The sequence below is a fragment of the Mirounga angustirostris genome, unplaced genomic scaffold (assembly GCF_029215605.1).
Source record: "Mirounga angustirostris isolate CCGP_5_RB_7025 unplaced genomic scaffold, mMirAng1.0.hap1 SCAF_2, whole genome shotgun sequence".
Taxonomy (NCBI): domain Eukaryota; kingdom Metazoa; phylum Chordata; class Mammalia; order Carnivora; family Phocidae; genus Mirounga; species Mirounga angustirostris.
Window position 1 is genome coordinate 31,501,809 of NW_026991710.1, and position 16,143 is coordinate 31,517,951.

General features: G+C 43.4%; 1 protein-coding gene across 10 annotated transcripts in view; it reads left to right on the forward strand.

Moving 5' to 3' along the window:
- Positions 1 to 16,143, forward strand: part of TBC1D1 (TBC1 domain family member 1) — a 230,385-nt gene that overhangs the window by 113,770 nt on the left and 100,472 nt on the right. For all 10 annotated transcript variants that reach the window (XR_010409330.1, XR_010409331.1, XM_045881325.3 and 7 more), the window contains 4 exons: positions 327 to 416; positions 3,659 to 3,763; positions 4,293 to 4,425; positions 10,287 to 10,378. Coding sequence is in view for 8 of the 10 variants with exons in the window: in XM_045881325.3 (XP_045737281.1) it covers positions 327 to 416; positions 3,659 to 3,763; positions 4,293 to 4,425; positions 10,287 to 10,378 (420 nt within the window). In the remaining 2 variants the exon portion in view is untranslated. The remainder of the gene's footprint in view (positions 1 to 326; positions 417 to 3,658; positions 3,764 to 4,292; positions 4,426 to 10,286; positions 10,379 to 16,143) is intronic.

Genomic DNA, 16,143 nt, shown 5'->3' on the forward strand with positions numbered 1-16,143 from the left:
CTGGTAACTTTACTTTTTATATCCTTATAAAGGGGAGATGTGGCATCTGTGGTTTCGTTGTTAACTTTCGGATATTTGGTTCTTTGATCTCAAAGAAGCCTGCTGTCTTACGTGGGTGAACGTACTAGCAGGTGTCCTGTGCTACCTGAAATCTGTAGAGTAAACCGAAGCCTCTGGAGGTGATTGTCCACAGTGAAATTGTCAGAATCTTAAAGGAGATTGTCCCTTTGGTTCTATATTTTCATAGGTCACAGAATGAGAATGTTTGTTTAATAAAATTGAATTCAACTTTCATGAAAAACTAGTTTCTTTTTTTGTCTTTTAAGATTGGCCAATCTGAAGTTTACCTCATCAGTCCTGACACCAAAAAAATAGCATTGGAGAAAAATTTTAAGGAGATATCCTTTTGCTCTCAGGTAAATGGAGATGGGTTATTGCCTCATTTGCATTTGAATTTTTAATGAATTCTTCTATCTGTTATTCAACAGAAGTGCTAAAAGGTCACAAGATGTATGCCTTCTAGGTACACTTGATTTGCGATCTTGGCATTTCTCTTTTGATTTGGTATATTAAGGCAAAATATACGTATAATTTTGAAATTAAGTTCGCTATTAGCAACAGTAATCTACTGGAGGAAATTGGTGTACTTTTCTTTTTTCAGTTATTGGTGGTCATGTTCTGTAGTCACAAATTCCAGATGTGTATGTGTGGGTCTGCGTACATGTCTTATATATACATTCATATATACAAATATTTTTAAATAGATGCTCATTTCTTCTACTTTATAAAAATTCTTAACTTCTTTTTGGGTACGAGTCATTATTCTTTCTTAAAATAGTGAATCTCTTTAAGGATGTTTTCCTCAGAATTCAGTGTCTACTTGAGTTCTTTCTTGATAGTCTCCCAAGGTGTGTTTCATGGAGATATTTTGGAGAATCGGTTATAGTGAGCTATGTCAATTGTACTCAGGGTCTTCCTAGCAACAAACAGGAGATCACTTAAAGTTATTGTTTGGCTGTATTTTAAAACTCTGACTTCTCACTTCCTCGCTTCCATGTTCTCATAATTAATAAGATGTAATGAAAATCTCATTGCTGATTTGTAACATGATCTGCATTAAAAAAAATCCCTTTTGAATCCATTTCCCAAAATGTGAAAATAAAGAATGCTCCTTTTATAGTTGATTAGGGAACCATTTGCAAAATAAATTTTTCCAAATCCTATTCCCCGGAGAACGAATGTCTAGCAGGTGCTTACCTTGCTGTGCGAGAACATGGATTGAGATGCCAGAATCTGTCCGTGATTGCCCATTTATTGGAAAAATGTTCAACCTGAAAGTGAGATGATCCACGGAATTTAATCTCGCTTTGCTATTTCTCTTGAAATGTTAATGTTCAAGGTTTGCTTTTTCATGTAACAGTTTTATTATTTCCTGAAGGGTGTAGCTTACACAAGTGTACATGATGACCTGAGTTTCAAGTTACTGGCACTCGTATCTCTGCGTGCTGGGGCTTTCTGGAGACGCTCACGTATTAATATTTATGGGCTATGTCTTATCTGCATCACGGTGCCTCTTAGCTGATACTTCCAAAACAAGTTTACGTATTTATTGAGAAGAGTTCTTAGGAAGCTATGGTGTACAGCCTTGGCCTTAATAGCTTACATTTAAAAGCTTCTCTGCTCTTTGTGTGTATAATTCTTGACTCATTCTTCATACCAGTGTACTTCAGTACTTACCTGTTTGTTCTTGTAGGAGAGTATAAATGGGTTTTAAATCTTTTTTTTTTTGTTAACCTTTGTGTCTATGAGTGTTTGCGTGTGTGTGTGCTTGTGTGTGTATAGTTGTGTTTCTTCAATCATCTTTTGTCTACTTTTGATTCTCAAAGTAATTTTTTATTCTTTAGTACCTAGGAAAAGTTCTCATTTTTCTGTGTCCACTTTTCTGTATTTCCTTTTATTACTAAAATGAACATTAAAAATCCTGCCTTTCAGTTCTTATATTATGGGGGTAATCAGAATAATATTTTAGTAGAATGATGTTAATCTTCATATTTGAGAGATGTTTTTAGATATTTAAAATACCTGAGAAAATCGTGTGGAACCACAAAAGACCCCAAAAAGCCAAAGCAATCCTGAGAACAACAAAACTGGAGATCACAATCCCAGATTATATACTACAAAGTTGTAGTAATCAAAACAGTATGCTACTGGCACAAAAATAGACACATGGATCAGTGAAACAGAATAGCCCAGAAATAAACCCACGATTGTATGGTCAGTCTATGACAAAGGAGGCAAGAGTATACAATGGGGAAAAGACCGTCTCTTCAACAGTGGCCCTGGGAAAATTGGACAGCTACATAAAAGAATGACACTGGACCACTTGCTTATGCTGTACACAGAGATAAACTGAAAATGGATTCAAGTCCTAAATGTGTGGAACATGAAAGCACAAAACTCCTTGAAGAAAACACAGGCAGTTAACTTCTTTGACATTGGCTATTGCAGAATTTTCCAGATACCTCCTCAGGCAAGAGAAACAACAGCCAAAATAAACTATTGGGATTAAAACAAAATAAAAAGCTTTTGCACAGAGAAGGAAACCAACAACGAAATTAAAAAGCAGCTTACTGAGTGAGAAAAGATATCTGCAAATGATGTACCCCATGAAGAGTTAATATCCAAAATAGGAAAAGAACTTACACAACTCAACACCAAAAAACCAAATAATCTAATTTAAAAATGGGCAGAGGACCTGAATAGACATTTTTCCAAAGAAGTCATATAGATGGCCAAGAGAACACATGGAAAGATGCTCAACATCACTTACCATCAGGGAAATACAAATCAAAATCACAGTGAGCTATCGCTGGCAAGGATGTGGAGAAAAAGGAACCCTTGGTGCACTGCTGGTGGGGATGCAAACCAGAGCAGGCACTGTGGAGAACAGCATGGAGGTTCCTCAAAACATTAAAAATAGAACTACCATATGATCTGGTAATTCCACTACTGGCTATTTACCCAAAGAAAACAAAAGCACTAATTCAAAAAGATATATGCATCCGTGTTTTTACTGCAGCCTTACTTACAATAGCTAAGATATGGAAGAAATCCAAGTGTCCATAAAGGAATGGCTGAGGAAGATGTGGTATGTATATATACCCAATGGAGTATTACTCAGCCATCAAAAGGATGGAGATCTTGCCATTTGGGACAACATGGATGGATCTAGAGGGCATTATGCTAAGTGAAATAAGTTCAAGAAAGATGAAGAAAAAAAAGCAGAAACAGACCCAAATAGAGAACAAACTGACAGTTGCCAGAGGGGAGAGGGGTGGGAGGTGTGTAGGCTTCCAGGTACGGAATGCCCAAGTCACAGGGATGAATGGTCACGGTGCTGGGAATACAGTCAGGGTATTGTAATAGCGTTGCTTGGTGGTAGATGGGAGCTACACTGGGGGTGAGCACGGCATGGCATGACGTACAGACGTGTTGTACACCTGAAACTCTTGTAACATTCAGTATCAGCTGTACCTCAGAAGAATCTGGGAAATAATTTGAGTGCTCTAGAAGACTGCTGCCTCAGTCTTGTTGCCTTCTGGCACTCGTGACTCGGATACGGCTCAAAGCTCCTCCCTCTCTTCCCCGCCTTCAACAGGGTATCAGACACGTGGACCACTTTGGGTTTATCTGCCGAGAGTCTTCAGGGGGCGGAGGCTTTCATTTCGTCTGTTACGTGTTTCAGTGCACCAATGAAGCTCTGGTAAGTGAGAATAAGCAGCTCTTACCTGGAAGATGTACTTACGTGCAATGTCAACCTCACTGATTTTTCTTTCCTTCGCAAACCGTAGAGCTTCATCGACTTGTCGTTATTTGGCTTTAATTATCCGCCATGACTATTTAATAACTTGCTAGTACACATGCAAGCCTTATTTGGGTATGTGTCCTCCATTTTCGTTGTTTGTGAGGAACATGCTCCCGTTTACCCTTGGCCTAGCATTAAAATACGTCATTTTGGACGTACGATGCAGAGGAGTTGGTCTTTTCATGAGTATTGAATTTGTTTTTATTTTTTACCTTTTCTCCTTTATGAGCTTTGAGCATCTAGGTAGTGTTTCTCAGCCTGTAATCCTAGCAGTTATTATGATGATTATTATCTGTCCATTGGTGATTAATAGTCCCCCCCACCCCAAAATCTTAAAATGCTAAGTCTTTGCAGAGTCCTGAAGTCTCAGCCCCACTCATCTTAAATGGGCATTTTGCTGGCTGCCCTGTGTCTTCTCTCCGATCAGGTTGATGAAATCATGATGACCCTGAAGCAGGCATTCACCGTGGCTGCCGTGCAGCAGACAGCAAAGGCACCTGCCCAGCTGTGTGAGGGCTGCCCCCTGCAGGGCCTGCACAAGCTCTGTGAGCGGATAGAGGGTGAGTAGTGGCCCCCCTCCAGGAAAACCGAGGCGCTCTGCGTTCCTTGAGAGGCTCCTGTTAGTCACAGGGATCCTAGATGAACTTCCAGCATGCGGGGGGGTGTCTTCTGTATCTTGCTGAGCTATTGTGCTAGGTGCTCAGGGTTTGAAAATGAACTGCCATGCCCCCGTCTACCATCGCCACTCTAAGGGTCGTGGAGTAGAGAAATAGAAACTATAAATCCAGCCGCCTAGTGTTTACCCAGGTTGTGAGTGGTCGGGTCAGCCCTGTTGGTTGCTGTGAAGAGATCTGCTAAGGTCAGAGCTGCAGAATCTCCACCAGGTGTTTCAGGTCCAAGGTTATCGGTAACCCCTGCCGGAACAGTGTTCACGGAGTGAAGGGGGCAGAAGACAGGTTGCAGCTGAGTCACAGGGAAAGAGTAAAAGGGACTGAGAGTTGACTATAGTGTCTAGAAATGTGGTATAGGGAGAAACCGCGGTAAATGTGATCATTTGCAGCTACTATTTATTGAGCACTTAAGATGTACTAGGCACTATGCTAGGTGCTTTCACATGTGGGAGGAAAGAGGATTGTGGATTTGTACACTTCAGGGATAAGTACATCGAGGACTCGAAGTCTAGGGGGAGACTAGTGTGTGAGTCCGGGCGTCTGCCCGTGTGGGAAGGCCCTCCCTGTTACCAGCCCTCAGAGCCGCTCCCCAGGAGGAGGCCGCGCTGGGAGAAGAGCCAGCTGACCCAGCTTTGCACAGCTGGGGAGGTTTGAGCAAATCCAGAGCCGCGGGGCCCTGGTGGGTCAGAATAGAAAGGAGGAGACCCCTCCTGAACGAGGGGGGGGAATCTTCTTCAGGTGGGAGGGGAGATGCTCCATTTCTGGGCCTGCAGGGGAGGCGGGGGGCGAGAGGAAGAGAACCAGGGTAAACCCGCCATGATGATCCTCTGAGGGAACCCGACTTTGAAGGGGTTCATTCCTCTCTCTCTCTTTGGTTTTACATTTTTTTCCACGTATAAGAGGATTTCTAAAATGTTGTGTGTGAGTCTGAGGGAAGTCACAGGATTTGAACAACCCGTGTTACAAACAAACAAAAACCAGAAAAACCCCAAACCAGATTTGATCATTTCCCAGTCCCTAGAATAGTTCTAATAAGCTCTACTTGGGTAGAGAAAAACTCTATACTATTTAGATTTCATTTCCCTTTTTTCATAATCGTGGTAAAAGTACACATCATATAAAATTGACCATTTTAACCTTTTTAAAGTGGACAGTTCAGTGGCGTGAAGTACATTCACGTTGTTCTGAGGCCACCACCGCCATCCATCTCTGGGGCTTTTTAATCTTTCCAAACTGAGAGTCATTAAGCCGGAACGCCCCAGGTCCCCTGCCCTGGCCCCTGGCAGCCACCATTCTGCTTCTGTCTTTGTGAGCGTGACGGGCTCCAGGTACCTCATCTAAGTGGAATCAGGCAGCTTTTGTCCTTTTGTGGCTGGCTTATTTAGCATAACATCTCCTAGGTTTATTCATGTTGTAGCATGAATTTCATTCTGTTTTCAGGCAGACTAGTATCCCCTTGTATGTCTGTACCATCGTGTCTAGTCATCTGTCCGTAGATGTCTGAATTGTTTGCACCTATTGGCTGTTGCGAATGATGTTGCTGTAAAGTCGGTGTACAGTAGCTCTTCCTGTTCCTGTTGTCAGTTCTTTGGGGAATATACCCAGAAGGAGAATTGCTGGATCATATGGTAATTATGTGTGAAATTTTTTGAGGGACTGCCACTATATTTTCCACAGTGGCTACACCATTTTACATTCCCGTTAGCAGTGCACAAGTGTTCCTTTTTCTCCACATCCTGGCCAACGCGTGTTACTTTCGCTCTTCCTTTTTTTTTTTTTTTATTAATGATAACCATCCTAATGGGTGTGCAGTGGTATCTGATTTCCCTTTTTAAATGAGCTAAATTGACAATTACCACCTTAAGTTTCAAAAGCTCATTTGCTGGCATTATAGTGCTCTTTAAAATGAATCAAAATGATTAATATTTTCAACTGTGCTTCCCTAGTTGTTACTGTTTGCTGACATTATACAGAATATAGCTGGAAAGGAGAAAAGTTGAGCTTTACCTAGAGATCTCATCTGAAAGGATCACTAACCCTTCCCTTAGTGGTTGTCAAGATCAGGGAAACGATGACAGAATTGTCCCTTAAGAGCTTATTAAGAAGCCAACGACAATGTTGGCCTTGAAGATAAAGCAGACCGTGATCTGCAGGACTGGAAGGATTCCAGAGTTCTACCTGATAAATCTTTCTGTGGTCTGGCTTAGCTTTCAGAAAGTGAGAGCTGAAAAGTTCAGTCAGGGTAGGGATTTTGCTGCTGTATTTTGGAATTATTATTTAATTCGTCTTTTTACCTGATAAAACCCAAGCAAAGCAGAAAGCTCTGCTAAGGTAGAAACATTCTTGATAGCACAATTAGAAGGCTGGTGTTTTGCCTGCCTGATGGGAAGCATTTCTTAAGTATAGAGGGCATCCATAGTAGGGGAGAGGTGTCCTTTGTTGGGGTGATGCTAGTTTTACGAACACTTTGAGGCCCTTGCTCTTTGCTGTGGTGCATTCCTCATAAGTAGAGTGAAGCGGTTTATGAAAGCTCATTGTATGTTCCCATAAGAGTAGCTCTAATAGGAAGTCACGCTCTGGCCACGATTTCCATACACTGGGGAGAGGACCAGTGACGTGGCCACAAAAAGGAAGACTTAAAGACTGCTTTCTTTTTTTTCTTTTTTTTTTTTTTTAGATTTTATTTATTTGACAGAGAGAGAGATAACGAGATCAGGAACACAAGCAGGGGGAGTGGGAGAGGGAGAAGCAGGCTTCCCGCCAAGCAAGGAGCCCGATGCAGGGCTCGATCCCAGGACCCTGGGATCATAACCTGAGCCGAAGGCAGACGCTTAACGACTAAGCCACCCAGGTGCCCCATAAAGACTGCTTTCTTAATCAATTGATGTAGTCGGGTTATGCCCTAGGATTTATAAAAAAGTACATACACTCTACCCACCGATCACGTTGGACATGCCACTCACAACATGTAAGACATGCAGCTTTGCTTGGGTCTGAATTTGAACTCTGAACAGCTCCTCCAGTGCTTTATTTAGCATTTTGCTTATTTTAAAGTTGAGCAGAGCATTTTGGGAATTACTAGAATGAATTATATGTTCACTAAAAAGGAAAAAGAGTTGAACTGAGTTTTCCTTTTGCGGTCTAAGTAAATTTGCCTCTGGTAGAGCAAAGCCGTTCATCAGAGCTCCCTTAATAAGAGCCTTTTCTGCACTAACGCTGTGAATGGCCTCACTAACAGCCGGGCTAAAGGGGTTGTAGTTGGGGAACGCGCTTCACTCTGGTTACCTTTTTCTCTGTTGTTCCTTGCACCCCTTCCCCCTGTAAAGCCTTTTGGCATCATGTGGGGGGTGCCACCTTCTTGCTGCAGAAGCCAGCCAGCAGCGGTTGACGTTGCTGAGAAGCCACGTGGAAGGTTCGCTGTGAACGTGGAGTGGAGAGCCAGGCACGGGGGCCGAGGGGGGTCAGAAACCTCACCTCCTGTTTGAGGTGGGGCAGCAGGGACCTCCTGAGGTGAGGCATCCTGACAGCAAGGATGAAACTTGCCAAGAATCTCCTCATACCTGCTGAGTATGAAGAGTAGTCTGTATTGTGGCCTGATTGTTAGAGGTGTATAATTAGTCTGTTGTGTAGTTATTCCATTATACTGTTAGTCTGTTGTATAGTTGGTCAGACTTTTCTTAGAGCTTGGCGGTTCTCTCCACATGTGAATGTCTCGTCAAACAATCACATATGTCCAAAATAGGATGCTTGTCACATTGTGTCAGAGACCTGCGGAGAGGCCTTTTGGTTAACGATGACTGTTCATTTTACTCGTAAATTTAAACACTATTTTGATTCAACATTTAAGTAGTTAGTGCAGTAAAACCATCTCTCTGTTTCCCTGGCTTGTATGACCTGCCAGCTTGCTGGAAGAGTCCCTGAACGGCGTCTGACAAAACCCATCTGTCTTTTCTGCACTTCGTCCACCTCCGCATTCACTTTAGGACTGAGGCCACTTGTGGGTGGAGGAGGCAGTGGGGAGTTCACGAGCCGTCCGCGGAGGTAGACGGGCATGGTGTAGAGCCTGACTGTCCCTCACTTAGCCGGTGACCTCGGACAAAATGCTGGACTTTGCCCATGCCTCAGTTTCTTCATTCATACTTTGGAATTACTAAAGATGGTGCCCACTCAGGGACTGTTGTGAGGATTGAGATGATGCACGTAGTGGCACAGCCGTCACTTCAGAAGTACTGGCTTCTATTTTTATAGGATTTTCTTGGCAGAAACTAAGGGGGGGGTGCTGCTGGGAGGAGGGACATCCCGGAAGCTGAGGTAGCCCCTGCAGTTTGAGGAGGGGTGCGGCTTCCATCAGAGCTGTGAGCAGGGTGGCGGCTCTGCGTCCGGCTGCCCTGGGGTGGGGTTGGGGTGGGGAGGCAGCGGCTCTGTGGCGGGCTTGGCTGCTGATCGGCCTCCTGACTTTTGACGAGTCACCCGGCTTCTTTTTTTTTTAAGATTTTATTTATTTGACAGAGAGAGACACAGCGAGAGAGGGAACACAAACAGGGGGAGTGGGAGAAGCAGGCTTCCCGCGGAGCAGGGAGCCCGATGCGGGGCTCGATCCCAGGACCCCGGGATCATGACCTGAGCCGAAGGCAGACACTTAACGTCTGAGCCACCCAGGCACCCCATCACCTGGCTTCTCTAGACCTCAGCAAACACCTGTGTAAAAACAGAGGCTTGATTTCCAAGTCCTGGTTCCAGACTTCAGAGGTGTCCCCTCCTGGCCATCCTTAGCCGTGTAGATGTATTCACAGTGTCCTCCGGGGCAGAGCCTTGGCCAAGCACCTGCCTAGGCACCCAGCCTCCTCAGCTGGGGGGAGGGGGGAATGGGGAGGGAGCTGCAGCAGGTGGGTGAGGTGAGGGCTGCCTTTGGAATAAAAGTACTGAGCGGCGGCAGTTTTCCGGCAGTTTTCCCACGGTAGTTAGGTCAGCAAATCCTTTCATTCTAAATCTTCTCAGCATGTGTAACATTTATCTCCGGCACCAAGAAAAGGCAAAGCAGGATCTAAGCGATATTTGTGTGGAGAAACAACTTTCCAGAGTATCAGCTTCTCATTGGCACTAAGATTGTGACTTTCTAACTTTTCCTCGCAATCCTCTGTAATGGTAATTAGATGGGCTTAAGACTATTAATGCAAGTGGTGATAAAAGGAAGGTTGTTAGCCACATGAATCAGTTTTATGCGGAGGAGCCTACTGTGGAAGAGAAACATGTTTCAAGTGGAGCAGTAGTTGTTTTTCCTTGAGTTGTCAAGTTTATATATAATACTCATGAGAATCTATTTTCTGAGGACAGTGTTCCGATTGTATGAGGTGTTCTAACATGGAATGATGGAGAAAGAAAAATTCGGAACTGTGCAGACCTGAGGTGGGGTCCAGCATGGTGGTCTTTGGAGTTCACATCAGTTTTCTGGGTCTCGGTTTCCTTAACTGCAAAATGGGGATAACTGGAGCATCTTCATTGACTGTTCTCAGTATTAAATGAGGCAGGCCTAATGTTTATAAGACTGTGCCTGGCGAATGAGGGCTTGACTAAAACATGTTAGTTGTCATCATTGCCATCATGAACCATATTTTACTGAGTAGAATGTCCGGAAAACTTCAGAAGCCTGGAGTAAGTGGGTAAGGACGTAAAAAGCACGAGTACGGAAGTTTTACTCTGCCTTGTAACTTCTCCATAGAGTGTTTTCATGAATCTTTTTTTCTTAATAGGAATGAATTCTTCCAAAACCAAACTAGAACTCCAGAAGCACCTGACAACATTAACTAATCAGGAGCAAGCAACTATTTTTGAAGAGGTTCAGGTAAAGTACGAGTTTCTAATTGCTAGACTGAAAGCAGAGCTAAGCAGCTTACCTGTGAGATGGTACGTATGAAAAATAGCAAACCAGAGCTGCCACAGCTCAGAGGAAGTGGCCCCGAGTTCCTCTTGGTTTAGGCTTAGCAGCCCTGGGCAGGGGCCAGGTCAGACGGCAGACTTCCACCAAGTCTTGGATTTCACGGTGAATGCGACTAACCCAGAAAAGTCCTGCCTTAAAAAATGTTTTGGAATGAGCGAAAGGAATTGCAGAGTGAAAAGAGCCCTCAGCCCAGGAGACGGAAGACGTGGACTTTGGTCCCCGAGCACTCCTCTGCTCCACAGGAAGCTTCTGCCCAGCCCCTTCCTGCTTGGGGTCCCAGCCCCTTCCTGCTTGGGGTCCCAGCCCCAAAGTGTGGCAGTGGGCAGAGACAGCATTTCGTACGTGAACTTGGTCATTGGTGGTTCCTGCCTTCTTCCTCAGTGTTGGAAAGGGATGGAGATGATGTTAGCTACTTAGAACTGTTTATCAAACCTAAATATAAAAACAAAATACAAAACCAAAGCCAGGCTCATCGGTGTTCTGGAAACTCGCTCTTGTCCTTGCATGTAGATGCCGCGGAGCTCAGGGAGACCATGCTGTGTGTGCTGGAATGCCTGGACTGTGTTCGTTAGGAATCTTTAACGAGCTCATCACAGATTTCATGTCCGCTTCAGCCGAGGGGCACTTTCTGATGTTTCCTGGCGCTTTTGTAGGGAGGAAAGCACATCAGAACAAAGAGTAAATATCTTTTTTTGCGGGGAGGAGAGCGGCAGGGGTCCTGCAGAGGAGTCTGTTACGCAAATCAAGAGGGCTGGCAGCTCTGGATGGGGAGTTCTCTCCGCCTCCTCAGTGGGTGCAGGACTGTACACGCAGGCCCGTGATCTGTTTTCTGGCAGGAGTGACACATGTTCGGAGAAGAAAAGCATGGAGAGGTTTTTCAATTTCATAAGTAGCTTAGAATGTAATTCTCACAATTTCCAGTTGCCTTTACATTTTCTTGTTTTCTTCTGAATCGACTTGAGACAGGCTACTTGGTTTTTTCTTGAAGGATCTTTAGAGTTCTGAGGACACAGTACTCAGAAAAACTTAGTGTGACTTGTACTTGGAATTCATAAATGGATGGACGGTTTGCTTCTGACTGTTAATGCATTTACCGTGGAGGCTGAGGCCTTTTTCCATGATGCCGGTCCACTTGCTCGTCGAGTGTTATCAAGCCACTTTGGGGAACATCTTTGCGGCAAGCCTAGGAGATGCACATGCCTCCCCTAATGTGCATTTTATTTAGACAGCACTGTGTAGCCATCCCAAAACAGTGCGATGGCTCAGCATAGGTAATAAAGTGTTCTTCAGCAATGAGAAATTCCTGATGGATGTGATTCTGAGACTCTCTTTGATCTAAATTTTTAGATAGCCAGTGCATTATGGAAAAGAGACTTTAGAGACAAGTGATGGCACAACACAGGTTTTTGTTTGTTTTTGTTTTTAAATGCATGCAGTTAATATCTTGGGACCCCTATGTGTTGTTCTAGAAGGCTTAAAGACCAAAGGAAAGGGACACTGGGTGTGAAAAGCCAGCTCTTTGTCCTCCATCATCATAAGTGTGGCTCTTCCTTAAATGATAAAATTTGACATGGATCTCTTCTAATGGCTTGAGGGTTTCATTGAATTATTTTCAATGACCATTCTTGGTTCTTAGAAAACATTTTATAAACCAAGTTTGTTTCTAGGTAGCAGTACCTGCTAATGTGTTTGAAAATCATACCTTTTAAAAAGATCATAAAGAAAAAGGTGGCTTTGCAGTGTCAGGAGCCCTTTTGTAAACAGAAAGGTTAAGACGTTCCTTTGTACAGTTTTCCTGGAGGGTAGTTTATTTCTGAAGAACTCTCCAAGGGCATATCTTCATAAGACAAATGTAATTACGATTGAAATTAATGGTACATGATTACTTAGTTAAAGCATACATAATCAGGGTTTTTGTAAATAAATGCTTAATGCAGAGAAAGAAGGGCAGACTACACAGGACATGAAGAGCAGAAATCTGTAATGGCCGTGTACGTGTCACTGGAGGTTGTTGCTGCCGCGTGCGGGCTGACTTTGAGCACGCTGAGAGAACTTGGTGCCAGATGAGCCTGGGGGCCTGTTAACCCTTTTGTCAGGGGACTCATGACACTTCAGAGCCACTGTTTAATCGATGACCTTATGAAACGCATAATCTTCAAGCATATCTCACTGTGCAACTGTGCGGCAGCCCATGGGGTCCGGTGGTCGGTCCCCTTTGGTGCTTTCCAGCCCAAGTAGGGCTAGTAAGGGAAATGCCTCAAAAGTCCAACTCTCTTCTTCAGAATGAGAGTATTTCAGTGAATGGCTGAATTAATACTGAATGGATAAATCAAGTCGATTCATACTCAGTGGGGGTCAGTAATGATTAAAGAAGATGATTTTTCACAAGTTGTAAAGATTAATAGAGGAGCTGTTTTTCCCTCCACTTTTTGAAGAATATCAACTTAGCTGGATTTTCCATGGCTTTAAAATTAATTGCTATAAGATTTGATTTGATTATAACGTTAGATGTTAGATGTTAGAATTCTGGTAGTGTCCAAGTGGGCATTGCCATTTTAAGTAGTATCCTCCAAAGACTGCAGATTCTCAGCATTCTGGTATTCATCAGTCAGTGTTGGAAATTCAGTTTCCAGTCAGTCTTACGTCCAATTCGTAGGCCTTCTCCTAGAAATAAGTCAAGAAGCATGTGGCAGAACTGGCTTTGTTACCTTTAACAGGCAATCAGTTGTTTGCATTTGTTTAAATGAAGTAACAGGAGAAAAGCACACAAATTAGTGGTGTGTGTGTTTCAGTGAATTTTTAGAAGATGAATGCTCCTGTGTAGCCAGCCAGCATGAAGATTAAGAAATAGAGCATTTCCAGCTCCTCAGAATCTCCGCCCACTACCCCCCACATCGGTATTGCCCCTGGGGACACACCGTCCTGACTTCTGACTCTGTAGATTGATTTTTTTTTTTTTAAGATTTTATTTATTTATTTGACAGAGAGAGAGACAGCGAGAGAGGGAACACAAGCAGGGGGAGTGGGAGAGGGAGAAGCAGACTTCCCGCCGAGCAGGGAGCCTGATACGGGGCTCGATCCCAGGACCCTGGGATCACGACCTGAGCCGAAGGCAGACGCTTAACGACTGAGCCACCCAGGCGCCCCTGACACTGCAGATTGATTTTTTATAAGAAAGTTAATTTTTTTTTTTTTAAAGATTTTATTTATCTGACAGCACAAGTAGGCAGAGTGGCAGGCAGAGGCAGAGGGAGAAGCAGGCTCTCCGCTGAGCAGGGAGCTGGACAAGGGGGCTCCATCCCAGGACCCCGGGATCATGACCTGAGCCGAAGGCAGCCGCTTAACCTACTGAGCCACCCAGGCGCCCCTATAAGCAAGTTAATTTTTAACTGCAAAGTGATGCTATCCAACTGGATTCCCCATCATTTTCCTCAGACTTGTCTCTCTGACTAATGAGTGTTTGTAAAATTAAATCACCTGTAGAAAGGAATGAGTTGCCACTGTGGAGGGTGGTGGGTGTCGACACCTTGCTAATCATTTGAACTCAATAGAAGAGTAGCCCCTAGTCACATTTCGGTTATTTTAAGGAAGAAAGGATTTATTTTTTGACCTTGTAGGATATCATGGACGTGGATTTCTGACCTTATTGACTTTCCTCTGTGATGTTTCACGACCTCCGTGATGCATTTCCTCCTTTGCTTCAGTTTCTGATGACTGTGATAGTACATGGTGCTCATTTGTCTCATTTTCTGTCCATCTGGACAACTTTCTTGCATATTTTGAGGAAAAAATGTCTCCTCTTATTACTGCATTTTTAACCTTTTTTGAGACTTTGAAATAAGCAATTGCACAGTTTCTCCAAGAAAAATACACATCTTCTTGTGAGAACAGCTCCAAATAATTAATTAAAGTTATGGAAGAAAGAATGGTTCCAACTCTTAGGTGTCTGTTCAGAGACATCCCCTAATTCCTGTCTGTTCCTCTTTCCTAGACTTAAAAAAAATAGACTTTTTTTTTTTTTTTACAGCAGTTTTAGTTTTAGAGAAAAAGTGGCTAGAAAATACAGAGTCCCCATATAACCTCTCACACCCCAGCCTTACCCTCGGGCCACTTTTCCCTATTATTAACGTCTTAGTGTGGTACATTTGTTACTATTGGTTAGCCCATATTGATACATTATTAATAACTGAAGTCCATAGTTGACATTAGGGTTAACTTTTAGTATTGTACATTCTGTGGGTTCTAACAAATGTATATAATGACATGTATCTACCATTATAGGATCAAAGAGAATTGTTTTTTCACTACCCTAAAAATCCTCTATGCTCCATCAGTTTATTTCTGCCCCCCCTCCCCCAAACCCCGGGCCCCCACTGATCTTTCACCGTCTCCATTGTTTTGCCTCGTCCAGAATGTCATACAGTTGGAATCATACAGCATGCAGTGGATTGGCTTTCACTTAACAACATGCATTTACAGTTCCTCTGTGTCTTTTCATGGCCCGATAGTTCATTTTAGTGCTGAATAATATTCCATTTTTTTAAAGATTTTATTTATTCATTTGAGAGAGTGCGAGCAGGGAGAGGAGCAGAGGCAGAGGGAGAAGCAGACTCTCCTGCTGAGCAGGGAGCCTGATGTGAGACTCCATCCCAGGACCCCGGGATCATGACCTGAGCCCAAGGCAGATAGATGCTTAACCAGCTGAGCCACCCAGGTGCCCTTTATATTCCATTTTATGGATGTGTCACAATTTGTTTATTCACTGTTGAAGGATATCTCGGTTGCTCGTAAGTTTTGGCAGTTATAAATGAAGCTGCTATAAACATTTGTGTGTTGGTTTTAGTATGTCACAAATTTTCAACTCATTTGGGTAAATATGAAGCAGTGTGATTGGCTGGATCGAGTGCTAAGGGCATGGTTGGTTTGGTAAGAAGCTGTCAAACTGGCCCCTACAGCAGCTGTGTCATCGTGCAGTCCCATCAGCAGTGAATGAGGGTTCCTCGTGCCTCCTGGGCGTGTAAACTCACCGTGTATCCATCACCTCCTTGGGCTACTCAGTATAAGGTTGGGATTGTGGTATATGACTATCCTTTTCCTTTCTTGAAGATCTGAAGGGAACTTTCTTTGGAAAAATGCACTTGTTACATAAAACATGTAAAACTTCATCATAACATCAGGGTTCACAGCTTGGAATTGAGATTGAGAGCATCTGCTCTAAGATATTCAATCCTTGAATCTGAAATTTAAAGAATAGCAAGTCCTCAGTGAAAACAACCCCTTCTAATGATTTACTGTCTTTTCCTTCAGTTTTAGGAACAACTTACATTTTAAATGATCTTTTTTTAAAGAGTAGGAATACCAGAAGGTCTGGGTTAGTGTTACCTTTGCTTCTAAAACCTGTGACACAAAGGGTAAAATCATTGCTTCTAGGTTAGCTCAGAGAGGAGGTTGCCAAGGGTGGTATTGATCCAGACTAGATGGTTGTATAGTTGATTCATTTATTACAGTCTTTGTTTTGAAGAGCAGGCTAGAAGTTTGGATGGGGGGCGGTGAGCAGCAGGAAAATGGATAATCATCATTATGAAAAACACACATTTTCAGGGTGTCTGGGTGGCTCAGTTGGTTAAGTGTCTGCCTTCGGCTCAGGTCATGATCCCAGGGCTCCCATG